Below are 20369 nucleotides of genomic sequence, written 5' to 3'. Positions count from 1 at the left end.
CAATCACGAGTCGGAAAAAGCTAATTAACCAATCAGATGCTTCAAAATCTCATCAACAGATAAAAAACAATTTCTAACACTACTACTACTACTACTACTACTACTACTACTACTAACTACTACTAATACTAATACTAAAATTCCATCAACTAATCAGGCGTCTCAAAAACGATTATGACCCAATCAGATCAATCAAAATTTATCAACCAATCCAGTGTCTCTTAAATGCATGCTGGGTTGTATTTTCTTATGTTTTTAATTAAACCAAACTGATGCAACACATTTTAAACTATAATATGATCCTAAAGAGGAATAAATGTTTAAATTTTGTTTCTGTGTTTCTCAGTAAAGAATATTTGTTTTATATTTGACTGTGTATAGTGATGTATGTTTATAAATTTGCAGCTACTTACTGTTTGGTCCACTCTCACTGTTTTCCTGTAAAGAAAAAAAGTGTAATTTAAATATTTGTCTCTAAATGTGACATTATTTATTTCCTATACAGTTAATTGTTCGATAAAAGGTAATCATACATGGGCATTCAATAAAATAATGTAACTCACCGATTTGAGAACAGGCTGAGGCAGCATCCGTCCGATCTCATTGACAATCCACCCCACCACACTGAAAACACACAGATATTAGAATAAATATATAATCAATTACTGTATATTCCAAAGCAAAGACTGCACCTACTTTGTCTGCTGTTCTGTTGATGACCTAAGAGAACAAGAAATAAGATAAGTTATTGTATGGTTGGTAATTGATTGATCAGATTCATCTAAAATTATTTCAGTACCAAGTGTGTGTGTTGAGAATATAATACAGAATTTGATCGCTGCACACTTACGTCTCCTCTGCGGCTGGTTTTGGAGCTGGAGCTGGAGGAGGAGGAGGAGGAGCAGGATTTGGAGGAGGAGGATTTGCAGGAGGAGCAGCTTCAACTGAAAACAACAAACAGACAACACAGTGAGGTTTAATCAAAGCATAAAGTACCTCATTTGTTAAAATAAATACATGTAGTAATTAGGGCTGGATATCATTCAGAAGTTGCAGATATGATACATACCCCGATACGATACATATGTCAATACAATGAGCTTACGATTCGATACGTTTCAATACAATATACAGTATTTTTCGGACTATAAGTTGCACTTTTTTTCATGGTTTGGGTGAATCCTGCGACTTATACTCTGGTGCAACTTATATATTAAAATTTTCACACTGACAGCTGCAAGAGCGCACTTTAGGCTTTTGTGCCAGTATCTGCTATTACCGTACCACTGTCACTTTGCTCTACTGTGTATGTCTCCTGTATAAAGAGCTGCTGTCCTACTGCAAGTAGTGAAATAATCAGCCAAAAAGTAATTGAGCAGCAGAAAGAAAGTTTGGAGTGAGCGAGAAACTTGTGAGAGACTCGCGGCAAGCGGGGATGAAGAACACAGCTTCATGGCAACAGGGAGGGTGCACCATGCAACTTTCCTGGAAGTCACAGGATGGATCGACAAAGCCTGGACTTCAGTGACAACCAAAACCATCCTGTCAAGAATAATTCTAACTGGAACTGATGCTGAGTCTGATGACAGCTACACAGAAGAGGAAGCAGAAAGATGCAGAAGATGAAATGTCGGCTCCCGGTCTCTTTCGCCCAAAAAGTGCGGCTTATAGTCCGGTCTGACTTATATGTTTTTTCTTCTTCATTACGCATTTTTTGGCTGGTGCGTCTTATACTCCATAGCAACCTTTAGTCTGAAAAATACGGTATTTCAAATCGATTTGATATGGTTGAATTAAAAAATAATGGCTAAATCATGGCTGTGATACTAGACGTCTTTGTTAAACCACTTCTTGTGCAAAGTTAATATGAAAAATACCAAGAAAAATACCAATTTTACCCATCAAAACAGTGAAAATGTCAAATGTCTCACATAAACGAGAACAAAACTGTAGTGCTGTAACAAAATTATTTTGTAAAATATACCAAATCCTCTTGGAGATATATTGATACAGCAGCCCATGATATCGATACTGTATCATCACATTAAACGATACGATATATCGATATTTCAATATTTTTGCACATTCTTAGTAGTATTCACCTTTGGGTGCAGGAGGAGCTTCGTTCTTGGTCGTGTTTTCTGCTTTTGCCTTGAGATGCTCCGGCTGAGGGACCATCTTCTCAATGCCCGACTTTATCCACTCGATCATACTGAAAAAAAGAAAAGATAAGTTATTACAAATGATTCTGCATAGATATCCTTGGCATTTAAAGTTGCACTATGTAACTTTTCTGTTTGTCTCCATGGAGATGTTATTGTTTTGTCTGGAATGCCCCACAGTATGGCTTTAAACTTATTTAACATTTATTTATTCAATTAAAGGAGTTTTAATTGCTAAAAAATCCTCTGAAAAAACATGCAGTTGCCTCTCCACAGATATGACCTGTTGTTACCTGGACTGGTGGCATGAGCTTCTTGTCTCCATGGAGATAGACAAGTTTAATGGCATACTGTGGAACACTTGAAGAGAAGCATTACACAACTCCACGGAGACAAGCAAGAAGCAGACACTCCACCAGAAAAGTTACATAGTGTACCTTTAATGATTAAGTCTCAGTGGGGTAAGAAACACAAAATAAAATTGGCAACAACAACAACAAAAACTCAAAATATAATGTCCTACCTTGTGCTGTTCTCGGCTTTTTCTTCAGGGCTTTTCTTCACTTCCACAGTCACTGGAGCAGCTAAACACAGTCACACGATCAATAGGTTTTCACCTTTTTAATTTTTCTTAACACAGAAGACAAAAAAACATTCAAAAAGATTGATAAAATGTTTACTTCATATCACATTTAAATCAGAATTAAAGTATAATAATAATTACACCCCAATTAGACTCGCAAATGTTTATATTTAAAGTTTAATTTTGTGATATATATGAAATAGTGGGGAAGGCATAGCAGTGGGGATTTTTTTTTGTTAATGTCTGAAGAAGGGTTTGACCTTAAAATAGTATAATAATAACACCACAATGTTACTAACAAAAAAATAAATAAATACATGAGAGCTCCAAAGAACGGCAGTGTGTTTTTTTCTTTTTTCCAATTTTTCTTTTTGGAATTTTTTATGGGATGTGCCTGCCTCTATCCAAACAACATTTTTTTAGTCCATACATTGTTTTTCCAGTTTTCATTTCTTTTTTATTTTTGTTACCTGGAGCAGAGACCGGTCTGACCTCCTTTGGCTTCTCTGCTGGAGGAGGATCTTTGTTCTTCAGTTCTGGATGAGGAACAACTTTCTCCAAACCCTGTGAGATCCAGGCGATCATCCCTTTGCTGTTGTGGGACAGAAACACTTTTAAAAACACATAATATCTGTTTAGAAAGTTGAGGATTACTAACTAAAGCTGCGTGCAACTCTTAAGAGCTTTTTGAATAGGCAAAGCTGATCACTATTTGGCAGTTTGTTTGTTTGCAAAGTAAAATGTATAGATTAATATGTGCTGTCATCATACTAAAAATTCAAACTCAATGCTCACTTCCATAAAAGCCTCTAAATTAACATGTGAAATGATGTGGAAATTATATTAGTAGCATCTGAAAATAAAGCAAATGGGACTTTCATATAATCTGCAGAAGCTCAGTACAAAGCAGACTTTACCACTGTTCTTGTTACTCACTCGTCTTCTGGGTTATTGCTTTTTAAAGGAATGAAAAGACAGAGGTTTGTCACAAATTCGTTTTCTACAAAAAGGTTATGTCGACAAAATAAAAGCAGGGGTGAAGTCATTGTGTGACCTCACTTTGGGACTTCCCATTTGTTGGAGGGGTATATGAGCACCTGGGCTGGCAAATATTTTATGTGCTGTGGTCGAAAACAAGAAAAATATCTGATGAAAGCTTTTTTTTTTGCCGAAACATTATTTTAAAAATAAAAAAAGCTTTTGGATATCGGCCATCTGTATGTGCTATGCATTTTTTTACTTTTGTCTTGCCGCTCCTTGCATTTGTACCTCTACAAGAATTTTGGTGTGTGTTTTCTGTTTCTTTTGACTAAACCAGGACTAAACCAGGACTGTGTCAGGACGAGCCTAGAGGTAAGCCTGTGTAGACTGTGAGGTGACCACAGGCAAAAGGACCGGCACAGAGCTCCACGCCCTAATGGGCTAAGCGCAGCCGTAGCCCAGTCGCACTTTGTGGACACCTGCTTCATGGGCTTGGGGTTCTCTCTCTAGTCTAAGATTAGTCCTGGTTTAGACTTGTTTTAGTCCTGGTTTGGTCTTGGTTTAGTCCTGGTTTAGACCTGGTTTAGTTCTGGTTTAGTCCTGGTTCAGTCCTGGTTTAGTCATCCCGGGTTAGTCCTGGTTTAGAGATGGTTTAGTCCTGCTTTAGTCCTGCTTTAGTCCTGTTTTAGTCCTGGTTCTGTCCTCCTGGTTTAGTCCTGGTTTAGACCTGGTTTAGTCCTGTTAGAGTCATGGTTTAGTCCTGGTTCAGTCCTGTTTCAATTCTGTTTTAGTCATGGTTTAGTCTTGGTTCAGTCCTGGTTCACTTCTGATTCAGTCTTGGTTTAGTCCTGGTTCATGTGTTGTAGCCTGTGATTTATGTTCTGTAGGTGATTATGAATGGTGTTAATGTTACTAACATGATTCTGCATCATTCTGAGTAAAAAAAAAACATCAGATACCTTGGTGGTGGGCTTTCTTCCTGCAACAAAGCATAAAACAGAAACAATATTACTTGACCAGTTATTTGAAAAAAGTGACTAATGTTAAAAACTATTGTGTAAAATGGTCTAACCTTGTTGGCAGAGTTGTTAACGTTCACAGGTTGAGGCATGGCACTACTGATCCAAGACAATACTGCAGTCCCAGGCCTGAAGAAGAATACAATATTAAAAAAAAAAAAAATTAAGTACTTATTTTGAGTTTATTTTTGTCAAGATAAATGCTCTTTACATCATGTGTTTGGTTAAAGATGTGAAATAAGACACAAATTGAGAGTGTAAAATATAATCTGTTCATTTTACATGGTATTTTCTCTGTCAGATGTGATTCAAAAATCTGGTAGTAGTAAAGATTTGAAAACTACAAGGAAACAGACAGTAGTTTTTGTGTCATCTCCGCAGCAGAAAAAAAACAAGTTCAAACTAAAACATGATCCTTACTCATGGTTTGAAATCAGGTACGTGCGCTTTAATTTCACAAACAAATGAAGCAAATCAAACAGCAATTGTACACTCCAGCGGTCTCCAACCTTTTTCCTGACCTCCTTTTTGACAAAACGAGAATGTCAGAGAGCTTCCAATTTTAGCTCTTACAAGAAATCGAGTATAAAAGAGCCACAACGAGCCTTAGATGGAGAACAGTTATATGCCCATGAAACAAACCATTATCCATTTATTAGTAGACAAGGTTTGGCATCAAAATCATTCTTTTACAATGGTAGTAATAGGCATTTAATTAACTTTGGTATACACGTTTGCACTTCAATCTTTTCAAATTCATAAACTAATTCATATTTTCTTTAGGCATCGTCTCAGAAATCCATTTTAATTAAGAACAGAAGAATACAAATGTTGAGTCGAAATAAATACCTTACTATAAATACCTTTACTCGTGCGACTGTTTTTGGGATCGGGACGAGTTTTGGCTTAATCGTGTGTTGTGCTTCGTGTAGTAAACATGAGATAACGAGAAACAATTAATACCTCATGACCAGGTCCCAATCGGCAATCGTAGGCCACAAGAATATCAAACCTGTTTGAAATCCAATCTACTCTCGCATCTGAGCATCGGATCGTATAGTGTGAGAACATGAATCACAAGCTCTGAACTTTTAAACTCTGTGATTGGTCGTTTAGTTTGAGCTGGAGCTGAATGAAACGATCGAAAATATCGCGCAGTGTACGTCCGGCATTACACATTTTTGAAAGTCAGTCCTCAGTATAATATGATACTGACCTGCTTCCTTCAGCTGCTGGGGCATCGTTGTTTTTGTTTGTATTTGGAGCTGTCAAACGGAAAAAGACGAGTTAAAGTAATGAAATAACTTTACTATCAAAAGCTGAATTTGTATTTCATACCTTCTTCTTTGAACGTCACTTTCTTCTCCTGTTGAAGAAATAACAAATGTCAAACTGACAACTGGCACTTCAATATTTATTTATTTATTTACTTTTAAGATGTACACTGGAAAAAAACAACAATATCTAGGTAAGTTAAAATGACTTAAATTAAGAACATTTTGCTTTATTTCAGTAGATTCAACTTGACAAGTAAAATTGTCTACCGATGGAATAAGTGTGTTTTTCTTAATTCAAGCAACATTTGATTTAGTTTCTTATTTTAAGTGCAAAAAGTTGTTGTTTTTCTTATTTTAAGTGTAACATGATGCATTTTCATATTTTAACTACAAAAAGTCCTGCTCTACTGGCAGATAATTTTACTTGTCAAGTGAAATTTACTCAAATCCTGATAAAACTTTCTTAATTCAAATCATCTTAACTTGGCTAGATTTAGTTTTTTGCAGTGTGCACTATGTTCAGAGGTTAATAACTCAAAGTGAAATGGCACTTTAACTTTAGTCTCTTCAATTTTGGACAGGGACTTAACCTTTGTCTACTATTTTGAAATTAAATGCAATTTATTTTTTCAAAATTTCTTTCCAGACATTAAAAGAGCTTGATCTTAAAAGTGTCTGTATATATTATTTGATGAAGCCATCTACTAAAATTCATTTACATAAAATAAATGTCACTTTTGGGGCAAATATTGTTATGCGACTAATTGAGATTAATTAATTACAAAGCATGTAATTAATTCGATTTTTTTAAATCAAGTCCCACACCTACTGTCAATATTAATCCAGGTATATCGTTTTACATTATTTTTTTGGTAATATAAGAAAATATACAACAAAACCATCACAATGTAGCACAATACAGAGGTCTGCGATCGGTATTAAGTGTTATTTAGCAAATTAAAATATGAACTTACACAAGAAGAAGCAATGTAAACTGTACAGGAGTAGGATGGTGAAAAATCTAATACTAATCAATACTAAAACTAGTACGAAACTAGATACTAATTTGAGCTCATATTGGAAATCAACTGTGTTTGAATGATCTAGTATTATTATTTTTTTATTAATAAATGAAAAAAATCAATGGACATTAGTGCATAGTGTCCATATCCTAGGAGTCCATGTATCATCAAATCGTACCGGTGGAGCAGGGGGTGGAGCAGGGGGCGGGGCAGTGGCGGGCACTTCCTGGTTTTTGGGCAGGTCCGGAGGCTGTGGCACCACTTTCACCACCCAGCTCAACATCCTGCAACACAGAGACACAGGGAAACAAATAAATTCACAACACTGTAGAATATCTATAGTCTCTGTAATTACTCGGCCTATTCACAGGAAACAAAAGCTGACACGAGTTCAATGTCATAAATAAATGAAAGTGAAATAATGTGTTCTTATTTGCTTTAGAAAGTGGTGCCAAATGCATGATGTATGATTTTTCCAGCAATTGTGGAACAGTGACTCTTACTATTTTCTGTTTATATAATCTTTTTTTTAATCTTATATAACATTACAAACGCATTTTATGAATAATGGGGGATGTGCACACAAATCTGGATTGTAAAAAATAATGTATTCTCCAGATTTTGTACCATAAAAGGCAAAGCTATGCCTCTAGACAAGCTATATACAACTGTTATATACCCCATATACACTATAAAGAGTCTAACAGCCCAGTGGTGTGAGTGTAGTCATTTAGGATCAGTGTCAGTTTGAGTTAAGACTGACGGAGAGTGACCCTAATCTCAGCCAGGTCTAGACCAGTACAGCTGTATCACTGTAATACATAGATGCACTTTATTGATCCCGAAGGAAATTCAAAAATAATACAATTACACATATACTTGTACATTATATATATATATTTATATATACTCAACAATTATATTTTTAATGGGGAATACCAAATTGTAGAAGTCAATCAAGACAGTTTGGACTCCATTTGTATATGTACTATGATATGAAATAGCTATAAACTCAGTTACTATTTATACAATGCACTAATCTATAGTGGGAAAGTATATTATAAGTAAGATTTTAGTGGGCAGCACTGGGAAAATCCTGCTCCTGAAAGGATGGGTGAAATGCAAAGGAGAACTACAGTCTAGTTTATTCAGAGGATTTAATAGATTGGTCTATCTCCACCAAAATAATAACACCACCGAATATGGGTTAGTGGAAATTGCGATATACTTTTGCTACTTATTTTTAATTTATTATTACCATGTATATTTTTGATTGTTGTTATTATATTATATTGTGATAAGTGTGTGTGTCCAAATAATTTCCCTTGTGGATCAATAAAGTTTCTCTAAGTCCAAGTCGATACCAACAGGTGCCACACTCCAGTTACAGTAATGTATGATGCCCTTTGCATAGAAATAGATCTCAATTTGTAAAAATGCAGATCTTAAAAAGAAAATGTAAGAAAGAAGGCACCAACATGAATGTAACATGAACTAGTACCTATCAAAACTGGTGAAGATAAGCTACAGTTTATCCAGTAATAAGATCCTGGACATAAAAGCAGTAGAACAGTATACGGCAGCTACATAGACCATGATGCTTTGCTCTGTTTGGATACTGATATAGCCGACTGTACTAGGAATCGCTAGACCAGTGAGCCGGGGTAATAGGTTAATACAAACAAGACGCCAAGTCAACATTAACTCTAGCCAATAGGAGCTGACCAGGATGGGGCTATTTCAACTATCACACATTAAAATATTTTTACGGTGCATTATGCAAATTTTCTGGTGGAGGGCCCACGCGCACTTTGGGGTCTGTGGGTCAGCTCCAGCTCGTGGTGCCTAAAACGAGACTTAAAATCTAGAGGGACAGGGCCTTCTCTGTGGCTGGCCCTAAACTCTGGAAAGCTCTGCTCCCCCATGTCCGAACAGCCCCCACTTTTACTCTCTGGTTTTTAACACCGCGTGAGTTGTGTGGTCCTCTCTGTCTTTTATTTATTCTATTTATTTTATCTGTTTTACTTACTTACTGCTATTTTATGATTTTATGGTTTTACCTTTTTGTTGTCTTCATTTTATTGATCTCTGTGCAGCACTTTGGAAACTGCTTTGTTTGTAAAATAAAATGTGCTATATAAATAAAGTGGATTTGGATTTGGAGGGCCTGTTCCTTACTTACGTTCCCTGGAATGTTCCACGGTATGACATTAAACACTTCTATCTAGCATTTATTCATCACGTGTATTTCTGTTGCTCAAAAATATAAGAATTCCTTCATAGTGTTGATACCTGCTCGTCTTCCTTATGACACATAGGTTTAATGTATACTGTGGAACATTCTAGACAAAGCAATAACATTTCGATGTTCGCAGTGCACCTTTAAACTACATTCAAAATACACGTTTGTTGTGCTCAGATTTGAATGGCCGCCTCTGAAAGCACTACACTGTCATTATCCACTCTACTTCTGTAGCCACAGCTGCCCTGGGACAGACTGACAGAAGAGACAGACAGATACTCACACTACATTCATACATAAGAAAGGACCAACGTTGTGTGCCCAAGGACACAACGGCAGTAACCACCATTCTTAGTGGATGAGCATTCTAATCACCTGAGTGACTGTCACCCCTATGAGGACCCTATGAAATTTGTTAAAATTAAATTTATTAAATGAGATAAAGTATTGCTCAAATAAAAACTCTTGGTTGTTTAGCTGATGGGACTTTAAGATTACCAACAGGCCAGGGAAGTAAATACAAGTACAAAAGCTTCTGCCTACTCTGTCTACAAATGTTGCTTTGGGTCTTTAGGCTTTAGGTTGGTCTGTCAGGATGTTCTGTGCACAGGAGACTCCCACACAGATCAAAAGCAGCAGATTCACAGCTGGACTCTGCTGAAGGCTTAAATCCAAGCCCAGTTTGGTCCCACCACAGCGCAGTGCTAAAATCAGCTCTTTCACTTTGGCTGTCACACAATAACCAAAGATATAATGAATCACTAAGTTATTCCAGTATTATATAAATGTTTTAAATTGATTAGGTAACGGTAATTACAGTGGATCAATAAATTCACATATTCACCTTTTATGCATTTGTCCATTATTTGAATTAGCGGGGAATTTCTTCCATTACTGAAGTACATGTTTCATTGCAATATATATATACAGTACACAGTATATATTGTTTTTAATTTATGTTTGTTTTATTAAAAGGTGCACAAAGAAACTTTTCTGGTCAGATTGTCCACCATCTGCGACTCCATGGAGATGATATGCTTTGTTCCACAGCATGGCATTAATCGTATCCAGCATTTATTTAAGGTGTTTTTACTACTGAAAAAATCCTGAACAAAATAAAACGTGCTTTCTTACTGTGAGCAGACTTGCCTGACTGGTCTAGTGGCTTCACATGCTTGTCTCCCTGGAGATAGAGAGCCTAAGTTTAATGCCATACAGGGGTGCATTCCTAACCTGGTCAGCCAGAACCGTAGGCTGATTCGTCAGCTGGTTTCACTTCGTGGGATCTGTCTGACCTCGCAGTATTAGGATTTGTTCTCTTGACAGTAGACGGGTAGTTTTTTTTATTTTTAACCAGTCGCTGCTATTTTATGACATACGTAAGGCGCCAAATCCCGTAGGAAGAAGGGTAATAATTTCTTTCCTCTTGATAAAATTCACCAAACATTCTCTTTGTTCTGGCTTTAAATCCTCGATCTCGGGAATCGTTGCCAACACAGAATATCTGTCTTCGTCTACATCCATCGCTTTGTTTACTGTTGTGTTGTACCACAAAAGGGACCCAGACAGACGCTTTAGTTTGACGTCATGGCTCCACAACTCTTTGCTTATTGGCCGGTGCACGGTCTACAACATATGGGGTTCTTGTAAACCATTTAGTGTATTCCGATTCCTGACCTAGTCGCTGGAAAGAAATGAAATTGAGAGGAGGCACTAGGTGTAGACAGCCTGGCTACCAGAACCACACTGAGAAAAAGACGAGTGGGTCTGTAACCGTATCTTGTCTCCCTGATTTGACATGCATCTGGTAACAGAAGTTTTATATTTTGTTCTGAATGATACAAGAGCTTTCGAGAGGAGGTGTCTTCAGCATTTGAGAGTCACGTGCAACAAATTAAATGCAGTTGGACGGAGGATTTTCAAGATCTATAGTCCAATTTCAGAGCCTTCTGGATTTAAACAGTGTAGAAGGATTGACAAGTACATTCCAAGCAAAACAATAACATTTTCATGGAGAAGAGGATTTATTTGGATAGTCTTCAATATTATCATTTAACTCAGTGCACCAAGCATTCATTACTAGGTCACAAAGTTCAGTGACAAGTCCCAGGCACCAGGTCAGAAAGTATGTATGGATCATATGTAAACAAGAGGGAGGAGCTCCACAAAAGCCTGAGCTCATTTACAGATAATCTAAGAGGTCTTTAAACAGTTTATGAGGCTCAAACACTAAAGGATTTCCTCCAAGCAAAATGTCCTCCAGTTATTATCCCCATGTTTGTCTTTATTATTCTAGTTACAAGGGTTTGTCTCTGTAGTTGGTCTACTGGTGGAAATCAAGTTAGTAGCAATAAACTAGTGCCTACAACTTTCCCTAAGATTTTATTTTACTTGCAAAGTGTTTTTTTGTTTGGTACTCATACAGATCTTTGCTGGCAAATGATCCAGAACCAAGAACCAAATGATACGTAAAATATTCTAGCCTAAACTTTTCACTTGTTACAAGAAAAATCCAATTATCACAGGGAATGAAATTGGTAAAGAATAAGCAACTTTCTTTGGACACTTTTTTTTTTTTTACATGAGTTTGTGATAAATATATGTTTTTCAGCTAGTTACTTCCATGTTTATTTCTTTAAATTATATGTGAATAGTGAAATGTGAAAATGTGAAATGGAAACAAAAATATAACTAATACAACTATCACATTTGACTTCAGTTTCTAATAGATACTCTCCTGGCTCCAGATGATCACAAATTTATCATAAAAAATATTACTTATTTTGTAGAATGCTAATTAAAAAGATTTAGAAAACACAGAAAATTTACAGTTAAGGGGATGAACATTAAACTTGTATTGAAATAATTACTATAAGGAGTATGAATAAGTAAACATGATACAGCAAATATTTTAAAGTTGGATTAATTACTAAAAATACTTTAGCAGATGATGATGGTTTCTTACTAAAATAGAGTTATGGAAATGTATTATACAAGTAATCGTAGGGATGTAACGATATCCAAATCTCTCAGTACGATATTATCATGATATGCATCTCACCATATTTATTGGGATATTTTGGAGAAGCTAATATAAATGCAGATAGGACACTTTTTTCTTTTAAAATACCTTGACAAGATTTTGGTGTGAATTATTTCCGTCATAATCCCAAGAATTCAAGTAACAAACATATTTCTTCGTGTTATCTGCACTGAAATGATCATGGGATATGTAGTTCCTGATGTTTATAAGCTGTTGCTTCTATAAAAAAATATATTTAAGCAAAGAAACTTGTAATTAAATATATTGTGACAGTCCACCATATTATTGTGACACTTTTGACGATACGATATCACGAAATTTTGGTTATTGTTACATCTCTAGGTAATAGTAAAATAAAAATGCCTGACATGAATGAAGACTTCTTTAAAGAAATTATCAGTGAGTGAAAGTGTCAAATATTTTTTCATGTTGTGATTTATAAACATATAATTTATAAAAGTGTGGTATAGTTTTCACATCAAATCAAATATCACAATTTAACAATTAAACAACAGTCAAACCCGTAATGTAAGATACTATTCCTCTGGCATGTGGCCTGAAAGTTAACGAGACATAAACAGCCATCTTAATTTCGCTTCTTAAATTGTCCTGATTTTGCAAGATTAATCACAATCAAATCTAAATCGCAATTTGAATGGACTCAATTAGCAAATCACAAAGGCTGCAATTTTGAAAGCACGATAATTTCCTTCACAAATAACAAAATATCCTGGTTTAATTTGCGTAAAATTGCTAACCCTGTAGTTTGTCAGTTCATATTTCAGACTTTTAGTTAATTTTGTCAATCTGGATGTGTTTTATAATATGCACTTTGAACAGAATCCTATATTAAAAATGGAAATCTATTCACAATTGCTATGCTTGTCATAAAAAATACAATTAAATACGGTTTCCAAATAGCCCTAACTATTATTTTTTGCCATTTGACTGGGACCTGAATAGTCAAAATAACCCAGTACTCTTGAAAAGCCTGTATGGTGTTATGGAGGTGGGTGTGGTCAGAGCGGGGGGTCCTACCTGAGTCCTGAGGGTCCAGCTGCCTCCCTCAAACAGACCTGAGGAGAAGACCAGAGCCAGAGCCCGGGCAGGATTACCAGGACTATAACCGGATTACAGCAGGAGGACTAGAGCAGGACTAGAGGGGGACTCTCGGGACACTGGGGCCAAACTCCCAGAGATCCAGACAAGGGACGCCTCTGGAAAAGACAAACAGATACAAATGTGTATAATAAAGTAGTGAAACCTAATCATAATAATAATAATTGTTATGATTAATAATGATAATTGTTCTGATACAGCTCAATATCATTCTAAAGTTATTCAGGAAAGGTTCATTTTTGTCAGGGATGTTACAAAAACCGAAATATCATAATATTGTATCGTCAGAAGTCTCACAATAATATCCTCGGACTGTCACAATATATTGAATTACAAGTTCCTTTGCTTTAATGCATGCATTTATAGTAGCAACAGCTTATAAAGATTGGAAAATACATACCCCATGATTCATTTCAGTGCAAACATGAAGAAATACGTTTTTTACTTGAATTCTTGGGATTATGACGGAAATAATTCACACCAAAATCTTGTCAAGTTAATTTAAAAGCAAAAATACTGTCCTATATACAATTATATCGCAATAAATATCATACTGTGTGATGCATATTGTGATAATATCGTACTGAGAGATTTGGATATTTGGATATTATATTGGATATATATTACATCCCTAATCAATACCTGTTTCTAGTTTCGATACTAGTTTTAGTATAGATTTGCATCTGATTTTCAATACTTTCTACAACCCCATTAGGTTCCATTATTTTGTTTTGAATACATTTTGAAAAGATTGAGAAAAAAAACTACTTACAGAGCCATCAATAAAAACAACAATCCATGACTTTTTCTTATTTTATGAATTTATTTGATTGGGACAGTGCATATTTATTGGACATAATTACAGCAAATTTCAGTTTTTATCCTGGTCCTAGGTGTTCATAATGATAGACTGGTTACATATAAACTCACAAAACACATCCAAACATCCAAATTGGGACTAAACCAGGACTAGAACATTGTTTACGGTGTTTTTTTTTCACTGGATACGCATCTTTTACAATTGTATGTCTTGTCTGTGTGTTTGGAAGCCTTGACAAAAATAGAAAATGTCTGATAAAGATTGGAATTGGTAACCCTTCAGTTCAGGGGGCTGACATTCCCTGCAAAAACAATGTTGAAGAAAAGTAGCTAATGTAGGTTAGAGCAGGATAGCCCCAGTGGCGGAAGTGTCTGTGGTCTATAATGAGTGTGCTTCCCTCTGCACAGACCTCTCCACGGGGTCAGGTCTGGCACTGCTCCTCAATCCTCCGTTTCGCTGATGTGGACTTAACCTCGTTAGCAGATAATCCTCCTCGAGTCCATGCTACAAGCTTTAGGCCGACTCAAACCAGCGGGCTGATCTGAGAGGGAAACTGGTACCAAAACATGAGCATGGGAGACCACAACAAACACGAGGAGATAGGGTTTGGTTTGGAAACACTGGTCAAATACAATATGAAGCATGTGATATGAACCTGAGTTTCAAATGACAACATAACATTTTTTAAGCCAATTATATTTAATACAGATGGGGACAGATGGACGGTAATGTAATAAAAGTGACTTATCACCCATCTGCAAGTACAACAAAAATACTGAAATATCGATATATTGCATAGTTTAATTTGATTATACAGTGTTGATATCGTGGGCTGCTGTATCAATATTAGCCAGGCTGGTGCCACCTCCACTCAATTTAATTTCTCTCCAGCGACTAGGTCAGGAATCAGAATACACTAGACAATTTGCAAGAACCCTGGAAGTTGTCGACCGCACACCTGCCAATCATTGAAGAGCTGTGAAGCCATATCGTCAAACTCAAGCGTCTGTCTGGGTCCCTTTTGTGGTACAGCACAACAGTAAACAAAGCAGTCGAGACGGATGTAGACGAAGACAGACATTCTGTGTTGGCAACGATTCCTGAGATCGAGGATTAAAGCCAGAACAAAGAGAATGTTGTGTGTATGTTGAATTTTATCAAGGGGAAAGACGTTATTGCTCTTCTTCCTCACAACCAAATAGCAGCGATTAGTTAAATAAAAAAAGTAGCTGTCGAGCGAACGAATCCTAATGCTGCGAGGTCAGATGAATCAGGCTATATCACTACATTGCCAAGAGTATTTTTTTATATATTTTACAAAATTACTTTGTGAAAGAGGTACTATTGTGTTGCTGGTTTAGAGGAAGGAAACTTGTTTATGTCATACATTTGACTTTTTCACTGTTTTGATGCGTAAAAAGGGCGTTTTTCATATTTATAAAGACTAGTATCACAGCCATGATTTAGCTGTGATTTTTGTTTTTTATTGAAGCTTATAGAACTGATTTGAAATATAACGTATCAAGTGCACTGTATTGAAAAACGTATTGTGGCCTATGTATCTAGGTATGTATCTTACCTGCAACTTCTTAATGATACCCAGCCATAATTATCACACACTATAATCTGAAAACACCTATCAGCAATGCAAGAAGTGTGTTGTTTTTAAAATTGTTTCCTGGTGGAGAAGTTCAACTTTAGTCTAATTACTATAATTACCTGTAGAAGCCAGTTGACAGACATGCTTGTGTCTTGTCTTGAATTATGGTCTGGGAACTGAGCTGAATGGAAAAAACTGAGGGCTTTTCCTTCAGTTTGCAGGTAGTCTTTGCTCTTTGGATGTATCTAGAAATTAAAACATGTTAAAAGCCTATTAGAGTGTGCAGTAACATAGGAAAACACAATATATATTATTATCGTTACTAGTAATGTTGATGTCAGCGTGATTTAGAGGTGATCAAATTGCTATGTCTGCAAATTGAGGCTAAATAATGTCCTAAATGTCCATTTTGTGGAGGGAAATACATACTTTTGGGTCAAATGGTACATCAAGCGCAATATTTTTTAACTTGGTTGGTTAGATATCTTTTTTTTTTTTTTTTTTTTTTTTTTAACATTTCTTGTTATATAGGCTAATTCATGGGTTTGAAAAGTACAGTTAAAAGTTAAAAAAAAAAAAAATAAAATAAAAAACATAAAAAACAACATACGAACAGTCTCTGAACACATGATACACTTGTAAGCTAACGTAACAGTGCCTCCCTCTTTTCTGCATCACTCAATAAAAAACTAAAACTAAAACACAACACTACTCACGCCAGTCAGTCTTTCCCACAGTCAGAGAATAATTTAGCTCTATCATGCATTTAAAGGATAACTTACTTAAAAAAAAGTAATCACAGACTGATCACAAAAGACTCGGAAATTCCCCGAAGAAAAACATTGGACTGTAACCCCACAGCGCCCTCTAGCGACGAACAACGAAACCTGCACAAAAAAATCTTACAATGTACAATTAATCTGCAAACAAAAATACAAATGCAACACGTAAACATATTTCATTTAATTGTTGCAGACTAATACATATTTAATTAATTACAGTACTTCTGAGAATACTTGATCAGAATCAGAGACCATCCAAAACCTTATTCTTAGACACTAATAGTAAAGATTATATTCTATGTCACACAAATACAGTTGTTTAAGTCAGGGGTCATCAAACTAAGGGCCGCGGGCTGACTCCGGCCCACCACACCCCTTTGACCGACCCCTAGCCCCTCTGCCCCCCACCACTTGAACTGGCCCTATGACGCAATCCTCAAAAGTTGTCATGGCCTATTTTTTTTTAATTACTTCTGGCAAATAATAACACGTCTGCATCTTGTATTTTGTTGATTTCAGTTTAAAAAAAAGATATTTATTTGAAGTATTTATATTTATATTTCAATAAATTTGCTGCAGAATTTTCATCAGCTGAAGAAGAAGTGAGAGTCAACGCACTTGCAGAGTTCTGTAGTGCAGTTAAGGACAGCAAAATGGCGAGTGTTAAAGCGTGAAAAGTTGACAGAGAGTGCCGAGTTTTCAAAGAACAGTGGACCACCGCTCTTATTTTTTGTTCAGTGTAAGACCTGTGCAGTTTGTCTGATATATAAAGAAAGTGTGGCAGTTTTCAAAGAATATAATCTGCGTCATCAGGGTCTTACAATTCTGTTATATGCCTGACATGACCCCGGCCCCTAACACAGTCACGAGCAATAATGTGGCCCCCAGAGAAAAAAGTTTGGTGACGCCTGGTTTAAAGTCATTTGTTACTTAAAGGTGCATTGTGTAACTTTTATCGTGGAGGGTCTGTCATATGCTTTTCTTCATGGAGATGTTATTGTTTTGTCTGGAATGCTTCACAGTATGGCATTAAACTTTTCTATCTTCATGGAGACCAAACTGGACCAAATTACAGGTCAGACCTGTGGAGAGGCAATCTGCTCACAGTCAGAATCCCTGTTTTTCTAGGTATTTTTGAGATATAAAACCACCTGTAACTGAATAAATTTAAAGAAGAGCTGTTTAATGTCATACTGTGGAATATTCCAGGCAAAAAAATGATATAAATAACATATAATGAAAAAGTTACACAGTGCAGCTTTAAATGGATTTGAATGCCACTAAAAAAGGAGACTTAGGAGAAATAAAGGCTGCTAGTTATAATAAAGAAGAAGGAAACAGGAACTTTAGCACAACGTGAAAAACCAAAAGCTACAAAGTTTAGGTGTTTTTCTAAAATAAGTAATGACATGATTTCACAATAATTTCAGTACCTTATTTTTTCTTAAAAGGAACAGAAACTATCTTCTGTTCATACCCAGAATGTTGAGAGTAAGTCATTTCCTTCCTCTTTGTGTGAAACGCAGTGGTTTAATGAAGTCGATTAAAGTTTCAATTGTCTAAAAAAGCGCTAATGTGTAAAGCAAGAAAAGGGAAAGGTTTGTATGGCTGTATAAAACAACAAATAAAAAACATGGTCTCAAAAATGTATTTCAGAAGACTCTTTTTTTTTGTAAAATTTAAGCAAGTCCACAGCTGATTTTTTTTTTTTTCCAATGCACAGACCTTCTCTTCAAACCTGAAATAGACAAACTGGTTTTGAAGTAAATAGTCACAGTAAGTTATTTATGTAGTTTGCATTTTACCGTGCCTCAGGTCAAACAAAGCAACAACAAGATCTCTGAGAATTTTTTTGATTTTGCGTCTTCAGAAAAGTCCTAAGTTGTGCATTTTCTCATCAGCTGCAACACTTCAAACTGACTCACTCTAAAGCACTTTGAGTGAAAGGGCCGAGTCTATTCTGAGAACTGGAGAGACTTTTCGTAAATGATACATGTACAAGTTTTAGAGCATCACACTTTTTCTATTTTTTTACGGTTTACTGTTCACTGTTGAACATTTATGAAAGTGTCGACCTTTGGCAGATATAACAGCTTGTGGCTCGTTCATTTTACAATAGAAATCAAATATTCTTCAGAAAGTTCTTCCCAAGTCTGTTGCAGAAGTTCCCATAAATGTGTGACACTTGTAGGTTGCTTGACTTTCACTCTTCTGTCCAGTTCATCCCAAACCAGCTCGATGGGGTTTAAGTCTGGACACTGTGCTGGACGCTCCATGTTTTCAAGCTTTACCATCTTGTTCTTTTTTCCTGAGGTCGTTTTGGCAGAGCTTGGACTTGTGTTTTGTATCTTTTATCTTTTTTTTTTTTTTTTTTTTTTTTACCTCTGTCTGTTAGTTCTTACCTTTGTACCATTTCAAGTTTCACTGGACTTACATGATTTGAGTTGCAATAAATAACTGGAAAAACTAGGGTGTTCTAAAACTTTTGATCAGTAGTGTAGTTTTCATCTAAACACTGGTCTGTTATAGGTACATTTCTCCAAATCATTTAAATGAAACTGAACTTCATCTTAATAATTTGCTGTAATCTAAGAATGAACTCAGATTCATGACTGAAAGCACCTACTGTAGCTTGTACCTTCACAAACATAAATGCCAAACCAGACCTCAGCTCAGTTTAGGGTTACTGGTCATAGGTACAAACATAGCCATACGCGAACTATAGTGGATCAAACAGAAAGGCAAAGACAAGGAATAAAAATAAGTTTAAATTTAATAAAGTCAAAAAAAGTAAATTAACAAAAGGCTCAGAACAATCATGAACAAAAAGCCAGGCACAACTGTGGTAACTTAAATCAAACTGAACAGAACAAGACAAACTCGATTAGACAAAGAACAGTGTTTAAATACATGAGGACCAACTAAAACTGAACACAAGAGGGGAAAATTACACTAAATAATGAACTAAAACTACTAACTTAATAAAAAATCTAAGTAACAAGAAGGCAAGTAAGTATAATACAGAAAATAATAGTGATAATAAAGTAAACTTAAACAAACTAGACAAATGAACAAACTAAATAGTGCGGTTCAAAAAAAGAACAAGCGTAATTAAATAATCCGGCTTTATATTAACAAAAATGTGTGCACCCAAATTAGAATATAAGTCTAAATAAAGGAATTAAAGTATGTGTGCTGTGAGTAACTTAATGTAAATGAAATTAAATGAAGTAATACTAAGACTGTGGAGTGGCGGCAGAGGTATCCACCAAACAAACCCATATAGGCCTCGTGCTGGGTGCAGGTGGATAAACTCTAGATGTGGGTGGGTACTGCTGACCTTGTGTTTGTAAAGAACTTTAGAGAAAAGGACTGAGCTCAGAGTAGAGCTTCTGCTCCAAGAAAATAACAACAGGAGCGAAGGTTTGTGGTAATAATTTTGTATTAGTAGCAGTAAAAGAAGATAAAATTTTAAGTCAGAAAACTAAGCTGATAACGATGACATTTGATAAAGACACAGGTGAGCTCACGTTTCCAGTGTTCACAGAGCGACCGGTCTGACAGCTCCCTCCTCTGTCAACACAGACTGTAAAGTAAAATAACTATCCTCTGCGGCTCTGTGCGTGTTTGTCTGAGTCCATGAGTCCGATTCTCCTGTAAATCACTCAAATAGGGGTGTGCTGTTCTGTAAGAAAACAAGTCAGAGGGGACGAAACAAG

The 20369-nt window shown here is 35.9% G+C and overlaps 1 protein-coding gene across 1 annotated transcript in view; it reads right to left on the bottom strand.

The window, feature by feature from the left end:
- cngb1a (cyclic nucleotide gated channel subunit beta 1a) overlaps positions 1-16690 on the bottom strand; it is a 51229-nt gene extending 34539 nt beyond the window's left edge. The window contains exons 1-15 of the mRNA XM_055154342.1: positions 16585-16690; positions 15988-16113; positions 13368-13546; positions 7223-7328; positions 6084-6111; positions 5962-6010; positions 4799-4874; positions 4686-4705; positions 3216-3337; positions 2686-2746; positions 2103-2212; positions 851-944; positions 697-720; positions 564-624; positions 414-438 (exon numbers count right to left, since the gene is read on the bottom strand). Of these exons, the coding sequence (XP_055010317.1) occupies positions 414-438; positions 564-624; positions 697-720; positions 851-944; positions 2103-2212; positions 2686-2746; positions 3216-3337; positions 4686-4705; positions 4799-4874; positions 5962-6010; positions 6084-6111; positions 7223-7327 (775 nt within the window). The 5' untranslated portion in view covers position 7328; positions 13368-13546; positions 15988-16113; positions 16585-16690. The remainder of the gene's footprint in view (positions 1-413; positions 439-563; positions 625-696; positions 721-850; positions 945-2102; positions 2213-2685; positions 2747-3215; positions 3338-4685; positions 4706-4798; positions 4875-5961; positions 6011-6083; positions 6112-7222; positions 7329-13367; positions 13547-15987; positions 16114-16584) is intronic.
- Positions 16691-20369: the final 3679 nt, after the last annotated feature.

The sequence above is a fragment of the Boleophthalmus pectinirostris genome, unplaced genomic scaffold (genome assembly GCF_026225935.1).
Source record: "Boleophthalmus pectinirostris isolate CB_2022bp ecotype Guang Dong unplaced genomic scaffold, ASM2622593v1 HiC_scaffold_19, whole genome shotgun sequence".
In the NCBI taxonomy this organism is placed as follows: Eukaryota; Metazoa; Chordata; class Actinopteri; order Gobiiformes; family Gobiidae; genus Boleophthalmus; species Boleophthalmus pectinirostris.
The sequence above is the reverse complement of the archived record's forward strand: the minus strand, read 5'-3'. Positions and strand labels throughout refer to the sequence as shown.